This window comes from Ambystoma mexicanum, chromosome 2p (assembly GCF_040938575.1).
Source record: "Ambystoma mexicanum isolate Mex_15411 chromosome 2p, UKY_AmexF1_1, whole genome shotgun sequence".
In the NCBI taxonomy this organism is placed as follows: domain Eukaryota; kingdom Metazoa; phylum Chordata; class Amphibia; order Caudata; family Ambystomatidae; genus Ambystoma; species Ambystoma mexicanum.
The window spans coordinates 637,941,430-637,969,156 of NC_090923.1; the positions used below are offsets into that span (position 1 = coordinate 637,941,430).

Below are 27,727 nucleotides of genomic sequence, written 5' to 3' on the forward strand. Positions count from 1 at the left end.
AGCACCGTGATGTGCAGGTTTGCCTGCTTGCGGAAGTCGGGTTTGCACCAGATGTGCAGGCTCGTCTTTTCAACATGCCCTTTGATGGGTCACATCTGTTTGTCAGCAAGGCTGATGAGAGCCTTGAGAGGTTGCAGCCCTCCAAAGCAGCTGCCAAATCTTTGGGCGCAGCTGTTCGACAACCTCTGCCTTTTCATCCCAGGGAACAGCAATGGAGGGGTTCCTTTTGCTGCTACTCCTCATTTGGAAGGCAAGAGGGATGGCCAGTCGGAGGGGCCAACGTAAGTTTCCTCGTAGTGGACGAGGTAGAGGTGCCAAGGCCGCTCAAGCAGCAGCCTCTTTACTACCAGGCGCTGCCACAGCCGCTTCAAACTCACTCTGAGGCCTTGTCCCATTGTTCACCGGTAGGGGGCAGACTGTCTCAGCATCTAGAAGAGTGGCAAGCCATGACTTTGGATGCATGGGCTCTGGAAACAATAGCCCACGGTTACTGCCTTCCTTTTCTACGACGACCTCATGACAATCCACCGGGGAAGCACTCTTTGAGGTTCCGGATCCGCTCCTTGTGCAGGAGATTTTGACCCTGCTAGAGAAAGGCGCTATAGAACCAGTGCCTGTGTCGTAGAGGAACAAGCGTTGGTATTCCATGTATTTTTTGATTCCCAAGAAGGACATAGGACTGAGACCCATCTTGGACTTAAGATACTTGAACAAGTTCCTCAGGAAGGACAAGTTCAAGATGGTCACTCTTTCTCTGATCCTTCAGGCCCTCCAACTTCAGGATTGGTTGGTATCATTGGACCTTCAGGATGCTTATTTTCATGTGCCGATCCATCAAAAGCACAGTAAATACCTGAGGTTCACAGTTCGCCATTCAAGTTGACCTCCGCCCGAGGTTCTTCACCAAGCTCATGGTGGTGGTGGCAGCATATCTCAGGAGAGGGGGGGGGGGGATTCACGTCTACCCCTACCTGGACGATTGGCTGATCAGGGCACGTTCTCCCGAACAAGCCTTGGATCATCTCAGCGTCACCTGCCACTCCCTTCACAAACTGGGATTCTCCCTCAATTTCAAGAAGTTGCATTTGACTCCTTCCCAACAGCTCCTGTACATCGGGGCTATGTTGGACACGTCCTTGGGGTGTGCTCGCCACCCAAGGTGAGGGCACAACAGATTCTAGAGATGGTCTCCAAGTTACGAATTCTTAAGGTTGCTCGGCCTCATGGCATCCTGCATTTTTCTGGTGCCAGAGGCCTGGCTGAGAATGCGATCCCTTCAGTGGGCTCTCCGGACTCAATGGTCCCAGTTCTCAGGCAAGATGTCGTATCTCCTTCATGTTCCCGTCAAGGTCTCCCAGCATCTTCTGTGGTGGGCCAGCGAGGAAAATCTCATGGAGGGGGAGCCTTTTTGGCAACCGTGGCCAGAGGTAACGGTAGTGACGGACACTTCCCTCACGGGGTGGGGGACGCATGCTAACGGTCTGACCATCAGCAGTCATTGGTCGCCATCGGAGTCCAGACTACACATCAATCTTTTGGAGCTGAGGGCAATTAGGCTAGCACTGAAGGCTTTCGTGCCGTATGTACGGGGAAAAACTTTCCTGATAATGACGGACAACACGGTGGCCATGCATTACCTCAACAAGATAGGAGGTGTAGGGGCACTCATTCTGTGCAGGGAGGCAAAGCAGCTCTAGTTCTGGGCAATTCAAGAAGGAATCTCCCTAGCGGCGGCTCATCTGGCCGGAGAGGCGAACATGGTGGCAGACACTCTGAGCAGGCAGAGTGCAGTTTCCGGCCAGTGGGAGCTAGCTTAGGAAGTCCTTCAGGAGATCTTTGCCTTTGGGGAACCCCACAGGTGGACCTGTTTGCGACCTGTACCAACCGGAAGTGTGAAAGGTACTGCTCAAGGGAATTTCCTCCGAGAGGAGCTCTGGGAGAAGCGTTCATCATGGATTGGTTGTTCCCACTTCTGTACGCGTTTCCTCCAATCCCTGTCATTCCTCAAGTTCTCAGGAGGTTACAACGGTTCAGGTCCTGCATGATCCTCATTGCTCCGAATTGGGCCAAGAGAGCGGGGTACCCAGACCTTCTAGACATGTCCATCTGTCCTCCAATATGTCTTCCCCAAAGAGAGGATCTTCTCTCGCGAGAGGAAGGTCGGGTTCTCTATCCGGAGGTCAAGACTCTCAACCTTCACGCATGGTTTCTGAACGGTTGAGATATAACGATTGGTACCTTGCGGATGACATGATGGTGGTGTTGCTTTCAGCCAGGCGGCCAGCAACAAAGTCCCTGTACCGTTGCCGTAAGTTTTGCGACTGGTGCGGAGTAAAGAATGTTGATCCTTTTCAGTGCTCAATTCCAGAGGTTCTTTCCTTCTTACTTTCTTTGGCCCACAGGGGTCTTCAGGTGGGAACCATTAAAGGTTACCTGCCAGCGCTTTCTATCTTTAAGCGCTTGTCCAAGGACTGCTCCTATTTTAAGATTCCACTGATCACTCAGTTTCTGAAAGGGCTCACAAATGTGTTCTTGCCCCGGTGTGGAACCTTAATTTGGTCTTAGTTTCTGATGAGTGCTCCGTTTGAACATTTGCACTCTTGTCCATCGAGATTGTTGAGCCACCCTTTACTTTGTTCCACAAGGACAGGGTTGTATTGAGAGCACGCCCGTCCTTCCTATCTAAGGTAGTGTCATAATTTCTTTTAAGTCAGAAGGTGGTGCTCCCCGCCTTCTATCCTCCTCTGCATCCTAGTAAGGACGAGGAGAGACTCCATAGGTTGGATCGTAGGAGGGCATTGAGCTTTTATCTTTATAGAATGTCCAGGGTCAGAGTGGACGACCAGCTCTTTGTGGGGTATGTTGGACACCGATTGGGCCATGCTGTTTCTAAGCAGACCTTGTCTAGGTGGATCATCCTCACTATTTCAGAATGCTACAGGTTGGCTGGCAACAACCCTCCTGAGGGCTTGCGAGCTCATTCCACCAGAGGCATGGCTACATCGACAGCCCTGCAGAGGGGTGTACCGGTAAAGAACATCTTTGATGCTGCAACGTGGTCTTCCATACACATGTTTGTTAAGCATTATTCCCTGGATACTTCCCATGCTCAGGTTGTCGGCTTTGGTAAGGCAGTGCTTTACTCTGCCATTTAATTGTGTATGTCTAAATTCGTCTCCTCCCTCCTCTCATGGATACTGCTTTGGGAGTCTGTCATAGGTGAGAAATAGGTTGGAGGACACAATCCATTTGAAGAACAAGTTACTTACCAACTGGTAACGTTCTTTCGACTGGATGTTCCCCCAAAGTATTCCTCATCGCCCTCCCAGCACTCTGTCAAGAGTGGCACAGGGCCCCCAGGTAGGGTTTGGGTGGCTCTGCTGATGTAAGGTGACAGATAAGTACACACACAGCAGAAAGCTCAACAAGAAAGAAAAGTAGGCAACTGTAGTTGTGAACTGAAAGGGGCTGGAAATACAAAGAAACAAACAAACTGGATTCCCTCTTGGGGTGTATGCAGAAATGGAAGAGTGTTCCACGGACCTTTGGAAACTCCAGCCTTCTGCACAGATTACTATTACAGGGGTCCACTCTGTCTGCTCATGGCTGGGAACAACAGCTGTGGGTGTCTGTAACACAGAAAACGCAACAAGGGAAGGGGCAGAGGTTGCCTGCTGGAAACCAACAGTCAAACTCTGTACAAAGGATCAACATAAGACACAAGAGAGACAAGAACAGAAATAACCAGGGAAAAGGAAGTCTAAGAGAAATCTAGCAGAAAGGAATGAAGGAAAAAACAGTACAATAGAAATGGGTAAACTAAATGGGAGGACAGAGGACTCAAGGAAGAGAAGGACAGGGATCAAGAACAATGGGTTGCAAACAAGAAAGAGAGCAAGGGAGCAGCAGCCAGGAAATAGGGGGGCTGCAAACAAGGAAGCAGGGGTGCAGTAACGGATGGCACAAGGTGCAGAAAAACTGTAGTGGATTGCAGAGGACTGTAGTAGGCTCCAAGGCAGAGAGTCCAGAGGAGCAGGACTGAGAGCTGTAGTAGGCGGCAGACAGAGAGCCCAGAGGAGTAGGGCAGCAAGGAGCGAACCCAAAGGAACAGGGCGTGGAGGCAGGGAGACCAGAGGGTCAGGGCTGAAAGCAGAAGAGAGTAGCAGGCTGCAAGGCAGGGAGCCCAGAGGAGCAGGGCTGTGAGGCAGAGAGCCCAGAAGGCTGGGGCTGAAGGCAGCAGAGTGTAACAGGCTGCAAGGCAGGGAGCCCAGAGGAGCAGGGCTGTGAGGCAGGGAGCCCAGAAGGCTAGGGCTGTAGGCAGCAGGGTGTTGTAGGCTGCAAGGCAGGGAGCCCAGAGGACCAGGGCTGTGGGCAGCAGGGTGTAGCAGGCTGCAAGGCAGGGAGCCCAGAGGTAGCATGGCTGTGAGGCAGAGGGCCACGAAGGCTAGGGCTGCAGGCAGCAGAGTGTAGCAGGCTGCAAGGCAGGCAGCCCCGAAAGAGCGCTGGATCAAAGAAGGAAAATGCAGCAGCAGGAACAGCATACAAATGACTAATCCCCCACACTAACGTGAGATGGGGGTTTAGATTCTATTAAAGACAAGGAGACGATTATTATGCATTACAATCTTTACTCTGAAACCACAGCAGCAAAGAAAAAAACTTTTACAAACAAAAAAGTTGTAAAGAACAGAACTAAATAAAGTTCAATGGCAATGTATGGGAGCTCCCCAATCCATCATGGAGGACAGCTCATGCCCTGCAGGCGACCAATGAGCAGGGACCCTACCCCATATAAGTCCATTACTCTAATCCCAGCCCCTCTTTCTGTAGCTATCTTGAACCAGACGTCCGCTGCACAGATCAGACGATAAACGATGAAGGCAAATCCAGCGAAGCTTTCGTACCACGCACTTCATAACTTGTAACTGCGAGCCACACTCCTGATCAGGACCTTAAACCGTAGCTGTAAAAACAACAAGCAAGAAGGGCGGGTGGTTGGGCAGAACAACAAACCAAAGAATGTTTTCACTTGAACCACCTGTGTACATGCATATCACAATTGACATATTATATATATCATATCCAGGGTGGGAGGGTGCAATAATAATCGCCTCCTTGTCTTTAATAGAATCTAAACCCCCATCTCACGTTAGTGTGGGGAATTAGTCATTCTATGACAAGACAGGAGGCTCATATTATGCAAGTTCAAAGCCCTTGCATCTCATTAGTACAACATGAGCCATAATAGAGCAAATATAATGAATAATAAAATAAAATAATAGGAAAGGAAACCTTAAATGCTTTCATGAAATAATCAGCTGGCCGCAAGAGAATTGCCCAAGACTAGGATGCCCGAAAACTGTCTTATAAGGCATAGTCAAATCCACTGCAAGAAAACAGGAAAATGTGTCCATTCCAGCATTCCTTACCGGTCACCAAAACCAACTGGTTAAAAGAGGGTAAAACACTGAACCAAGTTCTACTGTACTAATAGGTTAGGACAAAACTCATCTGAAATAAACACTTCTGTTGTCCAATCACACATTTAAAACACTTAAATTCATACCATCTTTGGGAACCTAGAAAGCAAACCAAAGAAAATAAGCACCTAGCTCTCCTGGAGATAAAGAAAAGAAAAGTACCCCATAGGGATAAAAGTCTTGTAGGTTCCATCTCATGCATTAAAGGAAGATATCGCATCAGAAACAGGGCATGTCGCAGAACTACACTGGGAACTAAGAGGGCAAGACAAATCTCCTAAAGGTAAAATGGGAATAAAAAGTCATTTTTTTAAAAATTTGTAATAGGACACCCCATCCTGAACTGAGAGGAAAAGCAATAGAACTAAACCACAATTGTCTTCAGACATATACGTATACTAAGGAGGGATGTGTTCTGGAGGCAGAAACAGAATGGAAGAGAGGAGCCCCACCTGAGAAGCTAAACCCGTCAAACCGCTAACACGGAGACCTTCAGACCTCCCTAACTCTTGCAGAAGGACTCTGCTACCATGAAAAAACGGCAGATATTTACAAACCTGATTCTTAAGAGGGCAAACTTGGCAAGGACAAAAAATATATCTGACATCCAAACGCCACCATTATATTGATATGTAAACCCTCTTGGAGATATGCCCAGTGTTTGAAGCTCGGTCCCTCCTCCCTGGAGATAAACCTCCTAGAGGATCAAAACTAACCGAAGGAGGACATCAAAATTCCAAAGTCTTAGCAAGACTCTAAACTGCAAAGAACTAATCACTAAACAGATAAACTGAAGTTGCACACCAGAAGAGGTCCAGCATATTTTTCCCCCAATTTGCAGATCCTTGAAGCTCACAGTACCTTGATCTGGCACCTTACTGTACAAACAAACTCTTGTGAAAACCCAAAGGACCACCTGCCATGCAGGTGACTATGAGAATCAAGTCAGTAACTAAATATATATCCCACCCCTCTGGGAATCGTAGCGCAAGACACCTTCTCATAGTTAATGAATAGACGCTAGAACGCATCGTGATTGAGGGTCATGATAACGTGGATGGGAAATTAGTATCACTCCCAGACCCCTCTATCCCACCAAGGGATATTGAGCCCTCCCAAAAGAGGGGAAACCTCCCCCCACTTATCCAAGGGAAACCTTGCAACCCAGAAGAAAGCTACCCTGAGGACCACATTAAAGCACCGCTTTACACCCTTTAAGAGAAATAAATACACTATAGCACCTCTAACCAATCCCCTGACCGTGGACAGAAATTAGCAGAAAGGAAAGTAATTGACGGAGGGAAACGCTCAGTGCGAGTCTGCACTGGTCACGCGTCAGAACTTCTGTAAAAGGAAAAACGGAAACCATCTGGTGTTACTCCCAGAGGTGTAATAATATGATGCAATCTCCACCAAGGATGACGGAAAGGGAATGAGGGGGAAAGGAATCTGGATAATTATCAATGCCCCGTAAATGTAAGGTTGAGAAAGAAAAACTGGGACCACATTCCCCTCAAACCATGAGGACTGAATCACTGTATTCATGTGAGGCTGACTGGCCACTAAGGGAATCGGGGTAATAAAACTAAGCACATCATAGCAAACCAGTACTTATGCAGTACTACGAACCCTCAGGTATACGAGAAGTGCTTACTTATCGATCTCAGCAGGCTAAAAGACTGTTTTAGACCTTTCCAAAATTAGGAACCTGTATCAGTAGGGTCAGCACAGATATGAAAACACAGCACTCTAGTTGGTGCACTATAGAAAAATATATATGTATGTATAACTAAACAGGTTAAGCAACGCTCATGAGGGTACAGAAGCCTGCTTGTACTCCTCGAGCAGAGGAGACGTTGCAACACACTATTAGACAGTTAGCTGAACCATAGGCCAAGCTTTGGGAGAAAAACCATGGTGCAGGCGCCATAAAGTTATTACTTGGCAACACATCTATTTGATACCATCAAGTGTTTCCAAACATTCCATCCAAGTAAAACATGGTTGCTCAACTTGTCATGCAATTAAAACTGAACAGTTACCCTCGAGCTGACCCTGTCTCCACCAAAATCCAATAGAATAATGAATGTCCAATGGGACAAAAGTAGGGGAGAAAACACGTCCCCACTAAAAAGAGCCTTAAGCCCTGCAAACCTCACTTCCTCCTGGTGAGAGAAAATACTGTAGCTTAATCAGCACGGGAATTGGGTGGAGCAATTGAGGTCGGGGAAGGAAACCTAAGGAAAGGACTGAGTTGTCCTGAACTAACTAAGGTAACGGGCGACATAATTTTTAACTAAAAGATGAAGGATAATACCAGATATGGTTAGAGAGGAAGGTACAACCCCCCATATGGGTCTGTTTACAACCACTTACACACACTCTTTTCTTTAAAGTACTAAATAAATACATTTTATATAATATATCCAACGAAGAGGGGTTACGCCCTCACAGGGGTCCGAACCCCGGGCTCTTATATAAGCTGATACTCACAGAGTTATCCGGGCCACTGACAATTCTGAAAAACACAAGTGTTCCAGTCAACACTTAAACATATTGTTTATCAAAAGCGTACACTGAGCAAGTGCACCCCAACTGCTCACCCCAGCAGGGTGTGGCAATCAATACTACACGAGGGAGCACTTTGCAGTATAAACCAACCGAAGCCTTAAACCAAGACGGTTACTGCACGCCTACCAGAACAAACAATTGCGTCAGCCATATGCAGCACTTAAACAAAGCCACCGACCCTAAGGGAGTAATACACTGAGCAAGTGCATCTCCAACTGCTCGCCCGAGCCGGGCGTGGACCCTGTAGTATACGAGGGACCCCTCGCAGAAAACACAGGCAACCTTGCCACCAAGCAGGTGACTGCACCCTTCAAGTTTAAGGTAGGAAACACTGAGCAAGTGTACCTCCACTGCTCGCCCGAGCAGGGTGTGATAATCAACAGTACACAAGGGGGTAACCTCGCATTAGAACTCAGGCAGAGCCTGAAACCGAGCAGGTTATGGTGCATGCCAGTTAAGGTAATTACCCAAGATGCCAACTTTAAGGGAGGAAACACAGAGCAAGTGTACCTCAAATTGCTCACCCTAGCAGGGCGTGGACCCAGCAGTATACGAGGGGACCCCTCGCAGAAAACACAGGCAACCTTGCCACCGAGCAGGTGACTGCACCTTTCAAGTTTAAGGTAGGAAACACTGAGCAAGTGCACCTCCAACTGCTCGCCCGAGCAGGGCGTGATAATTTGCAGTATTAGTATAACATACAGGTTATGGCACCTACAGTGAAGGCAAATCAACTAACTTAAGAAATAAGTAAATAAATAAACAAATAAAAAATAAAAAACTGCATAATTGGCAGTGTATGAGGCTCTTCAGTAGGCAAACCAGTGTTAATATAAGTTGAAATATCAATATGAACACAAAATAAGATATCAATTTTTAAATATATATATATATATATATATATATATATATATATATATATATATATATATACATATATATATAATACATATAAACATTCATGTGCATATACATAAATATATAAATACACATTAGCCAAAGGCGGGCAGCGAACCGAGGCCCCTCGGCCTGGTAAACTTGTCACCTTCTCCTTGAGCAATGACTCTTGTGTGCTGAAGCATCACTCTACACGACACCACTATACATCTAAATAAAGTAAGAAATGTAGAAAAGCAAGGATTCAACTCTAAAGAGAGGACACAGCTGCCCTTTTCAGGAATGCTCATGGAAGTTACTCCCATCCAACAAGACCTAGCAAACTGCCCCCCCCAGCCGGATCCCTAGGACAGGCCTAGCCAGTATGCATCTAATGACAAGGCGCGTGCAGCGTGTAACCATAAAACAAAACACGCGACGCGTGTGAAGGTAATGAGTACAAGAAGCTGCAGCCTTTACAATTGTGGAAAATTGCGTGCTGGTTCCTACAGCCGCTTATATGTCTATGTCTATGTCTATGTCTATGTATTTGTAACGCGCCGACAGCCCGCAGGCATAGAACAAACATGTAGAAAACAAAACTTCCCCCAAGTGAAAAGAATTACACTCCTTCCCAAACCACCTGTGGGAAAACATGCGCTGGCTCCGGGGACTGGGGGCAGCTCCTAAAGATAACAACTGCCTGGAGGGAAAGAATTTCACACTTCGCCACCGCCTGATTTATGAGGCATGGAGTGAACACGGGGAAAACGCTGCTCAGGGCTTCAGGGCTGAAGAAATGCAAACAAACACTGCAGAAGCAGAAGGCTCCCAGGGGAGCGTTACAATGTATAAAAGTGACCTGCAGGTCAGCGTTCGCACGCGAACACAGCACTCAGCCAGTTACCAACGGAACATGAAAAATCCATGACCATTTCCACAGTACAGTATAATAAATCGCCAAACTCATCAATATACATTAATAACATAACGAAATGGCACTCTAAACTCCATAATTCCACACTAGGGAAAGAACTAGGAGGAGTTAACTTAGCTGTGGATTTCAGCAGCAAAGAAAGAGGGGTTGAAAGAGGGGTTGAGATTAGAGTAATGGATTTATATGGGGTAGGGTCCCTGCTCGTTGGTCGCCTGCAGGGCATGACCTGTCCTCCATGATGGATTGGGGAGCTCCCATACATTGCCATTGAACTTTATTTAGTTCTGTTCTTTACAACTTTTTTGTTTGTAAAAGTTTTTTTCTTTGCTTCTGTGGATTCAGAGTAAAGATTGTAATGCATAATATAAGCCTCCTGTCTTGTCATAGAATTTGAGTCACAAGGCAAAAAGAGGCTGGGAGGACTCTTGATGCAAGAGACTGAGCTCCTGCAGGCAGCTGCTTAAATACAGCCCTGCCCTGTACTGAGGCAGGCTAATTGGCAGCACCTGGAGCAGCACACCTGAAGATAATCTGCCTCCTCCCTCTCTGGTTCTGAGATGGTGGAAGCAGCACTGATTGCTAGGGCTTCTGGGGATTGTGGTTCCAAAACAGATGAATGTGAATGGCCAGGAATTGATAGCTGAAGCAAGGTGCATTATGGTACATGTAGTTAGTTGAATTAAATAGGAAAGTACCAATGTTGCGCAAATGGGAATTAAGGACCAAAGTGTGAATAGGGGTTGTTCAAAGAGTATTATGAAGATGAATGAATAACAATTAGTCCATGATGGTTGCAGATGAGTTCCCCCCATGGCGCAGGCATGACATATAGGCACGTGTGCCACACATTATGAGGGCGAAAAAACATGAACTGAGGCTACGGGTGCCGTGCATGCTACTTATAACATTCGATGACATCACCCTCGACAGAGGCCTTCGAGGGACATCGAGCCGATGCCATCGGCGCAGGGCGCCCTCTGCCAAAAAAAATTCCAAAGCAGCACAGCTGTGGACATTTCACATCATAGATGAAGAATATGTTGGAGGAACATCCAGTCACAAAAACGTTACCAGTTGGAAAGTAACTTGTTCTTCTCGCATAATTTAAATATTTTTTAAACATTTGTACTATGATCCAGACAATGAAAGATAACCTATCCCTTAGACAATTACCTATTCTGTCTATAAAATGTTATGCTTACATTGGGTCAATGTTTCATCAAGCTTTGGTTTCTCTGTTGTTCATTATTGAATATTGAATAGCCATTGACAAAAGACTAATATGCACATCCGGTATCATATACAATACTCAATTACTACATTAGAAGTTTCACTTGAAATGAGGTTACACATAGTACAATATGCTACAAACTACACACTAGTTCCCCTATCATTTATATGGTTACATGTTCCTGATGTTATGTATATCACAAATGGTATTCTTGTTGTCATCTCACAAAGATCTAAATCATTCTTCATACTAAATGATACTGCTGCTTATAAGGCATGGAGTAACAAAGCTTAAGATATGTTGTTGATTACCTTTTCAGGTAGTATTACTTCAGTTTATGTGAAATCAGATAAATCAGTATTTTTCTTTGTTTTATCATAAAGCATGATTATCTATACTAGTACTTTATTGATGGCAATTCAATAATAGAACTCTGGGAAACTCAATCCTGATGAAACCTGGACCAGTGTTAGTCATAAGATTGTATGGAGAGAATCAGTGATGTCTTGGACATATTAATCCATTACCCAAGTTATATGTGATAGAGGATTAACAGAACACATATATCGTTTTAACATCTGTATTTACAAATAAACAGGCTGGATGGGATGAACATCTACAGTAAATGCCATTCGTAAACAGAAGAAGTCCTCTGACCACCAACAAATAATCAGTCCCACACCTCAGTCCAACACCCTTTTCTTCCAGGGATATTGCTGCTCCTTGGTCAACTTCCTAGATGTGGCCTTTCCCTGGTCCCCTATCCACAGTAATCTACCAAAACAGTCTCCTCCAATCCTAGGTCCAGGTCGCCTCCCGGGGCACGTTGGTTGCAGCACTTCTGTGTCATGTCCACCAACTTCAGGAAGTACTCAAGCTACTCCAGGTCTTGGGGAGTTGGAGCCAGGGGACTCAATTATCACTCTCTACTTCTCAGGCCCATCCTCCACCTTTCAGCTAGTAACTTAGATCCTTTTGGTTTCTAGACTTCTCATTGCTTTGATCTCTCTGCATGGGCCTTATGCCTCTTTTTGTCTCTTTCACGTGCCTTCAGCTGACCCAGCCTTCTCATAACTTCCTGCTCTTGCCCTCTTTATCGCCTTCTCCACCTGTTACTATCTCCTCCAGCTCTCAACCAGCTTCTCAGAGCGCCGGGCCATCCTCCATACCTTTCAAACCTTTTATATCTGACTCCAACACCATTTGTTTTTTCCTTTGCGGGTTTATGTTGTTTCTCCTATCAGCGAGTTCACATGAGAGTAGCTGCTGATTTAGCAGAAAAGAAACTCTGTACGCTCACGCGGGCACTCACTGCTCACGTATCTGTCTAAAGGGGACCAGTACCACTGCTCCTTCCCTAGTGATGGGCTGGGAGCTTTCCCTGACAGTGGCACTGAATCAGGGAGTTGAGTCCGATGGGAAGGAAATGTGGTCAAAGGGAAGCACTAATGATGTCTCTTATGAGGTCCTAGAGCAAATCCTTTCACGCAAGGAATAGGAAGGCTAGGTTGGGCTCTCTCCTGTTGTTAATACTTATGATAATATGGGAAATGTGAAGTCTCTGTAGAATGCCAACACTGGGTAGCTCTTTGCATAGCTGATGGGCAGCCCGGTCTCCAGAGCACCCTTAAATCCTGACGACAGGTTGTTAGTCAATTTCATTTTGTAACAAACAGGGTTGGCTTTTCTGTTTGTAGGTGATGGGAGTGTTTGTGTTCAAAATAAGCGATGTGTATGTCATTGGCAATTCGGTACCAGCATGAAGTTGGGCTCCATGAGGTCAAAAAAGAAAATACTTTGTACTACTTAAATTCAGACAAGCTGGTAGTTTGGTACTCGGAAACACGTGAATTTAAGGATAACAAAAAGCTATAGTTGCAAGTGCCGTGGCCAGCCAGGTATTATGGTAGATTAAGCATCTTGGAGAATGAGTTTGAAGCCTCCAGAGCAGCTTTCTTGCATTTTATGCCCCCACAGTACACCAGTGCGCACAGAGAAAATGGCAGCTCCTGCTGCAGTGGAATGCTCCTTAGATTGCTGGAGCTGCTTGGCCCCCAGAACCCCTTCCTGTGCCTGCTGCCATCTCTTGGCAGGTGGGACTTGATCAGTAGCCCCATGTTCCCACCCTCTCCCTATGTGGATCAACTTCAGCTAGATAGACAACCGGGGCTGCTCTCCTCTTTAATACCAGTGGTCTTGGCAGCAGTGATCCTTCATCTTTGAGCTCCTCTTGGTGCTGCGGCTGTGTGGACTCTGTGCCCATAAGTGTTTTTGGCTCCTGTGCTGTTTCCACATCCTTTCTTACACTGAAACCTGACACTCTGCTTTTGATGCTGTCAGTACAGATTCCTACACTATCTATTTATGTATTTATTTGTTTTTCCTTTGTAAAGAGCACTCAAGCCCGCAGGTATCTCACGAGTAATTTGCATATATCTTCGTTATCATGTCAGGGTTACATACAAAATGTTTCCAGTTTTACATACATTTAGTAGACACAGTCTACTTTCAAAATTACATGCATATAGTAGACACAGTGGTATGTACAGCTTGGATATCATTGTTCTTTGCAGTGAGTAGTCTAGGTTGCTGAGAGGGTGACCCAGTCCGCTGAGGAACTGGTGACAAGTTATTGGAATTTGTTGAATAGCCAAGTTTTGAGTAGCTTTTTCAACTTGGGAAAGGAGACTTTGTTGGACAGGTAGGGGGGGAGTGAATTCCAAATGCGAGGGGCTGCAATGGGGAAGCTGGTGTTGCCTGCTCTTGAGGATGTGAAGCATGGGGTGAGAAGCTGGGTGTTGGCACTGGATCTGAGTGATCTGGGTGAGGTTGTGCGTGTGATGCAGCTATTAAGATAAATGGGGGCGGCATCAAATAGGCATTTGTGGGTAATGGTAAGTGTTTTGTGGAGGATTCTTGCGTGTACTGGGAGCCAGTGTGCATCTCTTCTGTGTTGATGTATGTGTTCTCTTCTTTTAATGCCCAGTGCTTCTCTGAGGGCTTTGTTTTGTAGGAGTTGGAGTTTGGTTAGGTTGTTTTCTGTGGTACCTAGTAGTAGGATGTTGCAGTAATCTATTTTAGTTAGGATGAGGGCTCTAGCAAGGGTTAGGCAGTTGCCTGTAGTGAGAAGGGGCCTACTTAAGGTGATGAGTTTGGCGGTGTATGCTGTTGAGGAGGTGAGCGCGTTGATGTGGGAGTTCATGGTGAGGTTGGAGTCGAGGTGTACTCCTAGTGTTTTGACTTTGTGGGAGATGCTGATGGGTGTGCCATCGATCAAGATGGAAGCGTAATCTGGGTGGAGTTTGCTGAGTCTGGTCGGGGAACCAATTATGAGGATCTCAGTTTTTTCTCTATTGAGGCAAAGACTTTTATTTGCCATCCAGTTTTGAATATGGGAATAGATAGTATTGATGGTGGCTGTTTCTTGTTCTAGGTTGCCCGTGATGGGGATGAGGATCTGTGTGTCGTCAGCAAAGTTTGTGTAAATAACTCCCATAGCATCTAGTGCAGCGAAGAGTAATTTGGTTTAGGAATTGTATAGGGTGGGGGAGAGGCAGGAGCCTTGTGGTACCCCTAGTGGTACAGGGATGGGGTCTACTGCTACTTCTCCTAGGGTGACTCTTGAGGTGCGGTCTGAGAGGAAAGATTTTATCCAGTTTGTGGCCTTTGGGGAGAAGTGGAAATTGGTGGAGAGTGTTTGGCATAGTTTTTCGTGGTCAACCAAGTCGAACGCCGCTGAGAGGTCTAGGAGTAATAGGATGCCTAATGAACCAGAATCGCTGATCGCGTCCATCTGGTTTTTTAGATCCAGGAGGGCCGTTTCAGTACTGTGGTTGGGGCGGAAGCCTGATTGTTTTTCCCCTAGTAAGTGGTTTTGTTCGAGGTGTGCTTGTACTTGTGTGTAGGCTATTTTATCGATGATTTTGAGGAGGAATGGCACTGTTGTTATTGGCCTGTAATTGGTGGGGATGGTAGGGTCTAGTGATGTTTTTTTTAGTAGGGTTGTGACCCAGGCTACTTTGATAGATGCTGGTATGTGGCTGGAGTTGAAGGGCTCATTTAACTGGTGATGGTGGGCGCTAGCATTGTTGCACAGTTTTTCATGACTTTGGCTGGGAAGCTGGAGCCACCTACTCTTGTACGTTTGAATCTTGGCACAGAGAGTTTGAGGCTGTTGCAGGAGTGAGTGGGCCTTGAGTGAATGGGGAGGGCGAGTCTTTGCGAAAGGTAGGGTGGTACTGAGTTGGAGAGGCACTGATGAGTAACGGCCAGGGTCTTGAAGTTGATGCAGTCGTGAACTGGAAGCCAGTGGGCCTTCCTCCTAGCAGCTGTGATGTGTTCTGGTTTGGGGAGGTCAAGCGTGGCACGGAGACTATGATCCTATAGAAAGGCAAGCTGAGTCAGGCCTGGCTTTTCTTAAAGTCACTGGATCGGCACGTAATCTGGCAGCACAATATCATCTGGATACAGCGTTTGATTTTGTTTATTACTTGTACCTAGAACTCTTGAAACTCAAATTGTTTGTCCGGGCAAAGCTGGTTAAACCCTCTCTGAAACACATACACATGCCATTGTTAGTAGGCCTCACAAGAATGTATGCATGAGCTCTATATTTGGGGTAAAGGCACTTTCTGGCCCACTGGCAGATTGCACTATTGAGATGTTAAAGCAATAAACCACCATCTGCACATTACCTGCATTTGTTGGTTTTTACCATATTTTATCTCATTTGTGACAATTTAAACAGGGAGAAAATAAAATGTTAAACCTGCTGATTTGGACCTTTTTGCATCCCGCTCTTCAGTTGTAAATCCTAGAGTGGAATCACTGTCCTTCCCAAGAATGCTCATCTTCAAGGGTGCCGGTATTGGTTGCATTGGGTCGTATTGCAATATCATGTGACTTCTTGAGAATGAATGTGATCAATTAAATGAGAAATGAGTCCGAGTCCAGAACCTCTACTGTGGAGCTTAGAACCACTAGGTTGGACCAACAATACACCAAAACAATTCCAAGAGTGAAACGGATAAGTAAAGAAATTCAACAAATAGTGAGGCGGAATCGTGCCATCGAAAGCAGACTGGATTTTCTGGAGTATATGGTGCAGACAAATCAAAACTGGGCCATCGCCTTCTTATCCAGAGGGGTGAGGATTAGAAGGCAATGACCTAGTTTTTGTTTGTGTCCAATGGGTTCCCAGAGATGCTTTACTTGGAAGTGAAATATGGCCTCTTAAATATGGAAAGTGTTATAGGATCAGACCGTGCAGGTCCAGCAAGTTTCAGGCTTCAGAAGTGTGTTCAGCACTGTTCATTAAGTTATCAGATGCAAGAGAAAGGGGGAGGGCTTTGAAAACTGCAAACGCAAAAGGGAATCTGGGATACCAGCAACACCAAATTATCCTCTTCCCAGACATAGCACCAGTGATGGAGACGAAAAGAGGACTGCTGAACGTGCTCAAGAAATCTTTTCTAGCTTAAGAGCAGGAATGTTTTGTCCTGGTAAGTAAAGGGTCATTTGGAAAGACAAAGAATACATTTTTGGGGGAGACTTTAAAGACCAAGAAGATATTGAAGCAGATTCCTGAGAGAGCCACTGCTGACATAGACAAGGGATGAAGAAACAGAAGTTCTACTGTTGTGTCCCTTTTTTCCTAGGTGAAAGCATTCCGTAACCGTGAACATGAGGGAAGTTGCTGTTGTTCAGTTTCATAGGTCTCAACAAAAGGCTTACAAGAGGATCAATCGAAGAGTATGTTGTTATTAAAGAGGTTAGTTGGCTGAACTTCCACAACCATTTAAACTCCTAAAAAATGATGTTTAGGGAAAATGGGTTGGAATTACGGTTTTTACTATTCCAAATATTGTTCAGAAACAGTTCTCGGCCGTCTATTTGCTTAGCAGTCTCTGAGCTCCTTGGATTCCAAAATAAGACTTGCATGGTTATAAGCAGGTACCGAGCTATCAAACGCTCCATCTTCAGGTAGCAGGGATGATATGCTCCATCTTCAGGTAGGAGGGATGATATGCTCCATCTTCAGGTAGCAGGGATGATATGCTCCATCTTCAGGTAGCAGGGATGATATGCTCCATCTTCAGGTAGCAGGGATGATATGCTCCATCTTCAGGTAGGAGGGATGATATGCTCCATCTTCAGGTAGCAGGGATGATATGCTCCATCTTCAGGTAGCAGGGATGATATGTTAAATATTAAGAGAAGATCTGCTGGTGCTCCTGATCCTCCAAATTGCCATTCGTCTTTGTCTTTTTCTTCTATAACAGTGGCCCAGTGGAGTCTCCATTCACGGAACACGTGTTCAAATATTTACATCTTGAGGGCTAAGCTCTGTTTTGTTTGGCATTCAAAACTGCAATAAAAAGCTATATTTAAAAATGTTTTAGATGGCATCTCATGTGGAAGTTACATTTTGAGCATGCTATTTATTAGCTCATCATGCTCCAAATACCTATCCCTCCCTTTACCTCCTGGTCATCAAATCTTTATTTCGATCACGAGGCTAACTCCAAATGTACTGCTACCCTACCCATGTGAGGAGATTATCTTGAAAGAAACTGTACTAGAGGATATGTGGGCCTAATTTCTCTCAAATCCTCTGTCTCTGTTATTAGTGAGTCAACTGTGTATTACGTGCAAAAATGTGTCACCAGCGAAAGAATAACAAGGTGCCTGTACCAAGGCACTAAAACAAAAATGAAAGCCACTCAAGCAGTGCCGAAACGTGGACACAAGTCTAGAACTGATTTCAAAGCTGTGGAGAAAAAAGACTACTGAAGTGCTTTCCTTATCTTCTGTAAAGCAGCAGCTGGGGAGTGCTGATTCCATTCAATTCCGTGAAAACGTGGTTTGGAAAGGTTCTAATCCCAGACTTTGCAATGAGACTCTTTTTTTCTGTTTAATACTCTAGAGTCTAGAATGATGCCCGAAAAAGGTATCCTCTCCTTAAAACGAATTGATTTGTGGGAAATAGCATAGTTGTTTTCTTTTGAAATGCATTCTTATACTCTGAGAATTGAAGAAAAAATAAATATGTACATGTAAAACTCACATACTGCATAGACGCATTTTGTTTATGCCGAGTTCCCACACATGTAATTTCTGCATTCAAGTGGCTTGTGTGGAGAAAGTTAACACATGGTTATGGAAATGGGGCCACTAATTGTGTACTGACGCTATGCCAAAGACTGACAGTGTCATATATGGCATAATATGGGTTTTATGGGATAGAATGATGTCTTGTGAGGAAGTGTTGCCCCAAGTGAAGAAGTGGCACTCCTAAGCTAGAAGGTCGTAAATTGAGCCTTCAGTAAACTAGTCCAGACCATTGTGATCTATAATGCTGTAGAAAGATACCTTTAAAACACATGCACCGCGGGAACATGTTATCTCCTTCAAGCCTTGGTTTAGGGAGCCTCGTTGTATGTGAACATTCACACTGTTCAAAATGACACAGTTTGAAATCTTTACTTTCTTTAATCAGAATGGTGGCAGCGCGATCTGGAGTGCCAGGAGCATGTGAAGTTCTCTCGACAACACATCGTGTTCTGTGAGGGGAGTAAAGTGTCGAGCATTACACCAGCAGGGAATTGCATGGTTACCCAGAGCGAGTAAGTGGACCTGCCATGTTGCTCGATTCAAAATGGTGGATGTACTGCTGAAATGTGGGGATTAATTGTATTAGCTCTTTAATCTGCTATGACTAATATCCTGAAATTGAACATAGATATTTTCTGACTCTATCTCATGAAGTTGGGATGCTTTTAAAAGCCTCCCTTTGAACGTCTGCCAAGGGCATTGATCTCCATTCGTCTAAACATGTGTGGGTAAAAGGCCAAGTAGCTAACCATGTTTGATTACATAGCCTAATGGCCATGCCTCCTTAGTCATCACGACTTGTCACAGTGCTTACATTATGAAGGTGGGTGATCTGCCTTCCAGACAGAAAACCTGTTGTGTAACCAGAGGAGAATTGTGATTATTCCCCTGTTCTGTACTTGAGGGCCAAACCCCCTATTTCCTCAACAATGCATGATTTATTTGATCTCTAACAGGGAGGCCAGTGGTTATAGGCTCAGGAGGAGGGATATAAGGAATCTAGAGAGCCAGAAAGACTAGGAAGTCTTGTCAATTGCACTACATAATCAAACACTAACTCCTATCCCCCTTGTGATCACAGAAATTACGTCATAACGTTATACCAAGTTAAAAACTCTAACCTTTGGCCAACCATCAGATCTGATTAAGCTTGGACGAACGTCAAATAAATGACGGGCCACCTGAATCTTTTTGGCGTAATTCGTCCTATACAATGAGTGAATGATGATGCAGTTTTGGTGCAGTTGAGACCTCAGGTCTCCTACAATGATTTGGGTCCAATCTGGAGCCTCAGTTGTCTGGTTGAATCTTGTGTTTATTCGTCCGGCTTGTTCAGCCAATCAGAGCCCTTGAATCTTCTAATGCAAGTTAGACCCTCTATAAATGGCCCAGCTTTCGCCCTGTTCTTTTGTGGGGTTTGCTAGCCAGTCAAGGAAGGGGTACACTGAGCAGGCTCACACTTGGAGGATTTCGTGGGCTGCCTTGGAGTGCTTTGAGGCATTTAGAGAAGGGTTTTACACAGTTTTTGTAATTAGGTTTTTGTGTAGTTTGTTGGTCTCAGGAGTATTTGTGTTGTCCTTTTTGTGCCTATGTGTCTTTGTGTTCATTGTTCTGCTAGTTTCCGCCCTATCGAAAGAAAAATCTTTGGACTTTCCTCTAGTCCTTTTTCCTTTTTTTCCCCTAATAAAACTTTAAAAAGCCAAATCCATTGTCGTGTCCCCAAACCAAACCGCCAAAAAAGACACAAAACCCCCCAAAATGTTGTTTGCAATTTCCCTCTTTCCCCTATATGTTTGTTGTTTGCATTGTTTCTTCTCCCCATTTGCTTTTGTGTTGGTTAGTGTTAGTGTCTTTTGTGGTAGTGTTAGTGTATTGTGTAGTATTATGTTATTGTCTAGTGAGTTAACTTGTGTGTGGGTTTTTTTTGCTTCTCAGGGTCGGTATTCGTTTTCGTTGGGTGTTTTTGAATTCCCCTAGTTCTCATTGTTGGCGGTTTGTTAGCCGGTACTTTTGGACGGCATGCCTGTAACCATTGGAGGGGAACGAGGTGAAAGGAGACGGAGCTGCATTTCTCATTGCAGGAGGTGGAGGAGATTCATATGATGGAAAAGGGGAGGGGAACCCCTTGCTGTTCATTGGTGCTAGTTCAAGAACCCGGGCCATGCACCATTGCTGGTCCTTTGAGGCGGTGGGGAGTGATCTGAGTTTGTGGGAGGCCTCCAGAGAAAGCGTGCCAGAGGGTGTTGGGCCAGGGCCATCAATGGCTGTCCCTAGCATGCAAGCAAGGGAGGAAGAGCCACAGAAGCAGGGCTATTACAGGAGCAGCAGGGCATGCAGGTGAAGGTAAAGGACACAGACACATTCCGCATTTGGGAGTATGGGACAGCTGGCGCAAGCACCTTTGGGAAGGAGAATGAAAGGGATAGCTCCTATCTTGTTGTGGGCATTTGAAGAGGAACTGTTCTCCACCCATCATTGAGAGGATGCATGAGGATGCATAAGAGGGGAGGAGGTCCGCCAGTAAGAGCCTTAAGGTAGGAGCAGCCTTTGGAAGTGCTGTAGAAAGTAGTATACCTACCTGAGGGAGATGAGATGGAGGAGGGGAACAAAGGTGGTGGAGGAGAAGCCTTGTCCTATGCTTGCTGGTGCAGAGGAGGTAGCAAACACCTTTACCAATCCATCCAGCTCACATGATTCTGGATGTGAGAGTATTTTGACCTGACACCATGGAAGACCATAAAGGGGCTGAGGTCTTCTGCAGGGTGGAAGGCAGTGAGAAGAAGGTAAGGCGGACCGGTAAGGCAAAGGCATCGGCTGCACCCTGGGGAGGACAACCATATTGTTAGGGAGAATTCTCTGTTTAGGCTGAATTTCCTAACCTAGTGAGTCCCCCAGCAGCTTTGCTGGATTTTTGGGGTTTATTTTTTTCTCCTGCCAAGAGTGAGACTCTTTTACCCTCACTCTTGGACATGATTTGAGTGTGTTCCTTTGACTCTAGATGTGTTTAATGGGCTATGGGGTCTTTTACTCCATAGGGCTTCATGTGTTTTTGTGATGTGTGTTACACAGCACCCTCAGTGCAGTAACACAGGGGTGTCATTGTGACCCCCCAGTATAGACTCCATACCCTGGGACTGACTACTGTCTCCCAGGGCATGTAAAGTCACCATTGACTTTACTAGTCTTGAATTCTGAACAGAACCAGTACAAACCATCATATTGTGGACGTACTGGCCGGGGCAATTCGATTGCCCCAGGGTCTGTTATTCAAGGGGGCACGTCTCCGTCCCCCCTGATCGAGTTTTGGCTGGTGGCAGTGGATACTACTTTTTATATTCAACCGCGAATATTTCTCTATGGGATTTTCCCATAGTTCGAGGCTACTATCTTTATTTATTTAATTACGATAGCCTCGAACATACCGCCGGGTTATTTATTTATTGTTAATTCTCCGGTTGGTGTTTTTTGCCAAAACTCGGTTCTAAATTGGCGTTTATGTTCTCTTCTGTGACTCCAACCCAAGTGGAGCCCTTTGTTCCACTTTTTGGCGGGCTTCTCCACAGAAGCCCTCCAAAGTGGTGCCACTCTGTCTGGGGTACTTAGGAGGGGTGGAGGGGGATTTAGGCACCCTGGACTGAGTTGCCGATGCAACTCAAGTCGCACTCTGTCCTGATTGGCCCAAGTGTTGAGCCGGCCGGCTCACCACTTAGCATGTTTGAGTGACAGCTAGGCTGAGTGAATCGAGGTTTTCTGCATAAAAGCAGGGTTTTGGGGACTGGAACTTCAGAAGTCGCCACAGGACCTAAGAATCCGACGAGGGAGAAGCTGAGCCGATCTGCTACGACGACACCACTGGTGGAGCCCTGGTGAACCATCTCACCACTTTTCCCAACGACAGAGGAGATCTCCCGCCGGAGAGTCTTCTTCCTTTGACTGGTGGGGATAACCAGTTTCACCGTCTTTTCCGCCCTTCCCGATGCATCTCGTGGCCGCTTTGCCTGTGCCAAGCACCCCGGCGACCGGAATACCACGTTTTACCACAACCGCGAAATAAAGGGTAATACCTTTAACCGGAAAACTCTGCGGCTGGTTTCTTCCCTGGCAGTGCAACAACCTTCATCTTTCCTCCAAGTCGAGATCTTCTCTTCCTCTGGACGAGGCCGAGACTTGCACCCGCTGCCAGGAACAACTGCCACCGCTGGAGGATCCTTCCCACTTAAGATACCGTGTTCCGCCTGGCTTCCCTTGTCACCGACTGTACGGGGTAGATTTAGCCCCCGGCTTTTGAACCTGGTTTAGCCTGGGACACCCTGGCTAAACTTTTCTGAGCCTCTCTAAACTCTTTTCGAACTCTCTGCAAGACTTTCAAAGCCTAGTGTAACTGTGTGATCTTGGGCGCATTTGTGCTCTGCTCTCTCTAAGAGTGGGCCCAACCTATGGACTTTGGCTCACAAGTGACTTTTGCTCTTCTGCCTTGCTAAAAGTGTTCCTAAAACTTAGAGTGGTGTATTTTCACATATTCTGCCTTTTTCCCTCCCTTTTTCATGAACTTATTGGAGTGCCATCTATAGTTAAGCGCTCACCTCTGTCTGGAAATAAGTGGTGTTAACTAAGACTTGTCTGATAAGGAATAAGGGTTGTATATATCATAATAGTAACTGTGTTTAGAGTGTTTTACAAATAAGAGTGCTGGAGTGTTTCAAACAGTGTGTTTTTAAATAAATAATGATATACTTTGATACCAAAGCTCTGGTCAGTGTTTGCTTGTGCTGTGGTATCTGAGTGCCTATTGTGTATACTTTGTATACTGCCTAACTCTTCTTGAGGGAAGTCTGACTGCTCAGCCACAGCTACCAGGTACATCTGGGTGGTACAGACTGCTACCAAGTGGGTTTACTGCTAACACTTGTAGTCCTAAATCTTTTGCAGTGTTCCCAAAGGGAACTGCACAGGTTTCTGCCTAACACTGGTGTACAGCGGTGGGATTTGTATTGAGTATACATTTTAGTGTGCTTTAGGATACCTTAGTGCAACTAACTACAAAGCTTAGCACTGAAAAAGTAATCTTTTTTAACATGTTAACTATGGAAAGTTATAGTCAAGAGTCCCTTGCTACAAAAACTGCTGATTGTTTAAGAGTTCTCTGTAAGCATAAGAATCTCCTGGCTAGAGGCAAGCAAATGGAGCTAATAGAAAGGTTGTTAGCTAACCAAAGCCTGGATGATGGTTCAGAGGAACCTACCACTCCAGCAACTGTAGATAACAGTATTGAGATTGAAACTGAACAAAATGTTGATGATCTTGAGGAAGAGTCAGAAGAGGAGGGTGAGGCTGCTGTGACTGTCCCCCCTAGGCCTCTGTCTGCTTTACCTGCTGTACCTACTGGACCTTTACCAGGTCCCACACTTAGTCCTCAATATCTTGAACTAGAGAAGATGAAACTTGAATTAGAGTTTAAAAAACTTAATACTCAGGCTGAACAAAGACACCAGGAACTGAACCAAGAACTAAGGCTAAGGGAAATGGAGTTCAAGCATGAGCTAGAAATGAAGACATTGTCTGCTGAAAATGCTTCTCTCTCTGGCTCCTCTAGAAGTTCTAGTCCTAAAAGACCCCGGATGCCTAAAGAATTGGTTGGTATGTATGAGCCTAAGTTGGATGTGTTGGATTGGTTGTCTCTGTTTGAATATAATCATAGGCTCCAGAACATCACAGGAAATGACTTACTCACCTGGTTGTTCTCTAGGCTTCCTCCTGTTGCAACTGATGTGGTAATGGAGTTGGGGGAGGAGGATAGGAAAGAGTATGAATGTGTGAAACTAGCTTTGATAGCTAGATTTGGGAAGACCCCTTCCCAGTATCTTAAGAGGTTTAGAACCCTCAAAAAGCATGATGGTACCCCTTGGGCTACCTGGGTGAGTGAAGGGTTGAAACACTTAGAGGGATGGATTAAGGGTTACAAGGTGAACACTTATGAAGGTATGAAAAATCTTTTTATGTTGTAGTCAATTTATGATGCCTGCTCTCCTGAGCTCAGACAGCACTTGGCTGATTCAAAAGAATTAGATTCCAGAAAGCTAGCTAAGGCTGCTGACTTGTGGATTGCCAACAGGGCCACTCACAAGGATTCTGGGGTAACTCAGAAGAAGGATGAGGGGAAACAGCCTAAAAACGACTCCAAAGAGAATTCTAATACTGCAAATTCCAAAGAGGGCCCCAAACAAAACCATAAGGGTAAGCCACAAGGGAAACCAACTCAGGCTAGTGTACCTTCTGGTGCAAAACCAGAAGGAGGTCAGAACAAGCCTCCATTCCAGCGAGCCTTTGGCTCATGCTATGTTTGTAAAGCCACTGACCATGTGAAAGGAGATCCCAGATGCAAAGGTAAACTTCCAGGGATCCAGCTTGATTCCTTAGCCTTCGCTCCAGAAGAAGAAGTCCCAATGGCAAGTGGAAACTTTCTACTGCTGGCTGATGAACCCATTGGTGTCTCAGCCAGTGTTTCTTTAGTCTCTCTGGGGTTGTGGGAACAACAGAATTTAGATGTGTATAATTCTATCCCAGATAATACTAAAGAGTATTATAAAGACAGTGTCCAGGTGAATGGTCAGGAGACCCCTGCCATTAGGGACACTGGGGCCAGCATAACTGTGGTGGATGAATCATTTTTCAAGGCAGAGGATGTTGCTAAGGCACCCCAAATGCCTCACCAAGTTAGCTGGAGGGCCTGTGCAGATGTGTCCCCAGTTACCAGTTCTCATCCAGTGTAATGATATGGCTGTAAAGATACCTGTCAGTATACAATGCGAAGTACCAGGTAGGGTTCTGTTGGGTAATGACCTGAAAGCTCTTGGAGTTGTGTCACATACCCCCAGACCTCCTATTAAAAGGTTACATGAGCTCACAAAACCTGCAAGAGAGAAAACCATGCGAGGGTTATCTCAGGAGATGATGACAGAGATCACTCCTCTCCCACTGGAGCAACTTACTGCAGTAACTACCAGATCAGGAGCAAAGGGGCAACCCAAGACTCCTACAAAAAAGCCAGCAGCAAGCACTCCAGTGCTTCCAACAAGGACTTCCCCTAGGTTGTCCACAGTTACACCTGTAACTCCACCTCCAGCTGAGGCTGAGAGGGAGGTACAACCCTGTGTGGTTGAACTAGACTCTGAAGAAGAGCTAGTAGGAGGCCAAGAACTTATTGGAGACCTGGACCCTGAGGACCACCCTGAGCTGCAGTCTTTACTGGCAGAAGGTGGGCCCAGCAGGGCAGCTTTTCGTAAGGGACAAAGAGAATGTCCAACTCTGGAGGGTCTCCGCCACCAGGCAGCTTCTCAAGCTGATGGGTAAGAGCCTGGGAAGTATAGGTTGCACTGGGAAGATAGCCTCTTCTACAGTGAACCAACTGAGTCTGAACCTGTAGACTACAAGCGCCTTGTAGTACCTCAAGAAAACAGGCAACAGTTCTTGCACTTAGCCCACGAGATTCCTTTGGCTGGTCACTTGAGTTTCAAGAAGACCAAGGAAAGGCTCTCACTCTACTTCTATTGGCCAAAAATGGGGGCTGAAGTAGATACGTTTTGCAAGAGCTGCCATACCTGCCAAACTTCTGGTAAGGTTGGCTCCAAGAATGTGGCACCTTTAGTGCCTCTCCCAGTTGTGGGAGTCCCATTTGAGAGGGTAGGGATTGACATTGTTGGTCCCTTTGATCCCGCAACCTCCTCAGGCAGCAGGTTTATCCTTGTTGTAGTAGACCATGCTACTAGGTACCCTGAGGCAATTCCTATGAGGACTGTTACAGCTCCGGCTGTGGCTAAGGCCCTCCTTGGTATTTCTACCAGGGTTGGGTTTCCTAAGGAAGTAATATCCGACAGGGGGTCAAACTTTATGTCCCACTACATGAAAGCCATGTGGAAAACCTGTGGAGTTACTTACAAGTTCTCAACCGCATACCACCCCCAGACAAATGGGTTGGTAGAAAGGTTTAACAGAACCATGAAGAGCATGATAGGTGCTTTAGAGGAACTCCTGAAAAGGAAGTGGGACCTTCTACTGCCATGCCTTCTATTTAATTATAGAGAAGTCCCTCAGGAGGGAGTAGGTTATTCTCCCTTTGAACTTCTCTATGGCCATCCAGTCAGAGGTCCGTTGGCCCTGATTAAGGAGGGATTGGAAGGTGCTCCTCCCCTCAAGCCAGTCAGAGTGACTGACTATGTGATAGGTCTCCGGAGGAGGATGTCACATATGATGGCAGAAGCTAGTGATAACCTGAAAGCTGGACAAGCTTTGGTCAAGCATTGGCATGATCAAAAGGCTAATATGGTTGAGTTCACTCAAGACCAGCTAGTTCTCATTATGCTCCCAACAAGGCAGAGGGCCTTGCAAGACAAATGGATGGTACCCTTCAAAGTTGTGGGAAAACTTGGGGAGGTCAACTATCTGGTGGATCTGGGCAGATCTAGAGTCTTCCACACCAATCGACTGAAAGCATACGTCTCCAGACCTGAGGTAGGAGCCTTGCTTCTAGCTTCAGCAGCAGAGGAAGAAGAGAGTGAATCTCTCCCTGATATCCTCAGAGGTGTACCTTTAGATGAGAAAATTGAAGGAGTCAATCTCTCTTCAGATCTGACACCTGAGCAACAAGAGGAGTGCAAATCCATGTTAAATCAGTTTGCCTCCCTGTTCTCACTTTCACCAGGCTTGACCCCTTGGGGACAGCATGAGATTCTCACTGGTGACTGTCTGCCAGTCAAAAGCAGAGGATACAGAATGTCAGAAAATGTAAGAACCCATATCAAAGGGGAGGTCAAGAAGATGCTTGATCTCGGGGTAATAGAGCCCTCTACTAGTCCATGGTCTAGCCCAGTTGTGTTAGTACCAAAGGCAGGATCCAAAGACTTGAGATTCTGTGTGGACTATAGAGCTCTTAATGCAGCCACTAAGACTGATGCCCACCCTTTGCCAAGGACAGATGAGTTGGTGGATAAACTTGGTGCAGCCAAGTACCTCAGCACATTTGACCTTACGTCAGGCTATTGGCAAATAGCCTTGCCAGACCATGCCAAGGAGAAAACTGCATTTTCAACCCCAGTTGGCTTGTACCAGTTTAAGGTCATGCCTTTTGGATTAAAAAATGCACCTGCTACATTCCAAAGGATGGTGAATCAAGTTCTAGCTGGGATGGAGGACTTCTGCATGGCATACTTGGATGACATTGCAGTCTTCAGCCACTCCTGGGTGGAACATGTGAACCACCTAGGACATGTTTTGCAGGCTCTTGAGCAGGCCAATTTGACAATCAAGGCAAGTAAATGCCAGATTGGTCACAGTAAAATGGTCTACCTTGGGCATGAGGTAGGAGGTGGAGAAATAAGGCCTTTGCTCAGCAAAATTGAAGCTATGCAAAATTGGACAACACCTACTACTCAAACCCAGGTGAGAGCCTTCCTAGGCCTCACTGGGTATTACAGGAATTTAATTGTGAACTATGGGACCATAGCTTCTCCACTGAATGTAATC

General features: G+C 45.8%; 1 protein-coding gene across 3 annotated transcripts in view; it reads left to right on the top strand.

Moving 5' to 3' along the window:
* The window catches only part of LOC138566633 (acylamino-acid-releasing enzyme-like), a 1,029,593-nt gene that overhangs the window by 84,914 nt on the left and 916,952 nt on the right, over window positions 1-27,727 (top strand). For all 3 annotated transcript variants that reach the window (XM_069644173.1, XM_069644175.1, XM_069644174.1), the window contains one exon: window positions 18,594-18,720. In XM_069644173.1, coding sequence (XP_069500274.1) covers window positions 18,594-18,720 — 127 coding nt within the window. The remainder of the gene's footprint in view (window positions 1-18,593; window positions 18,721-27,727) is intronic.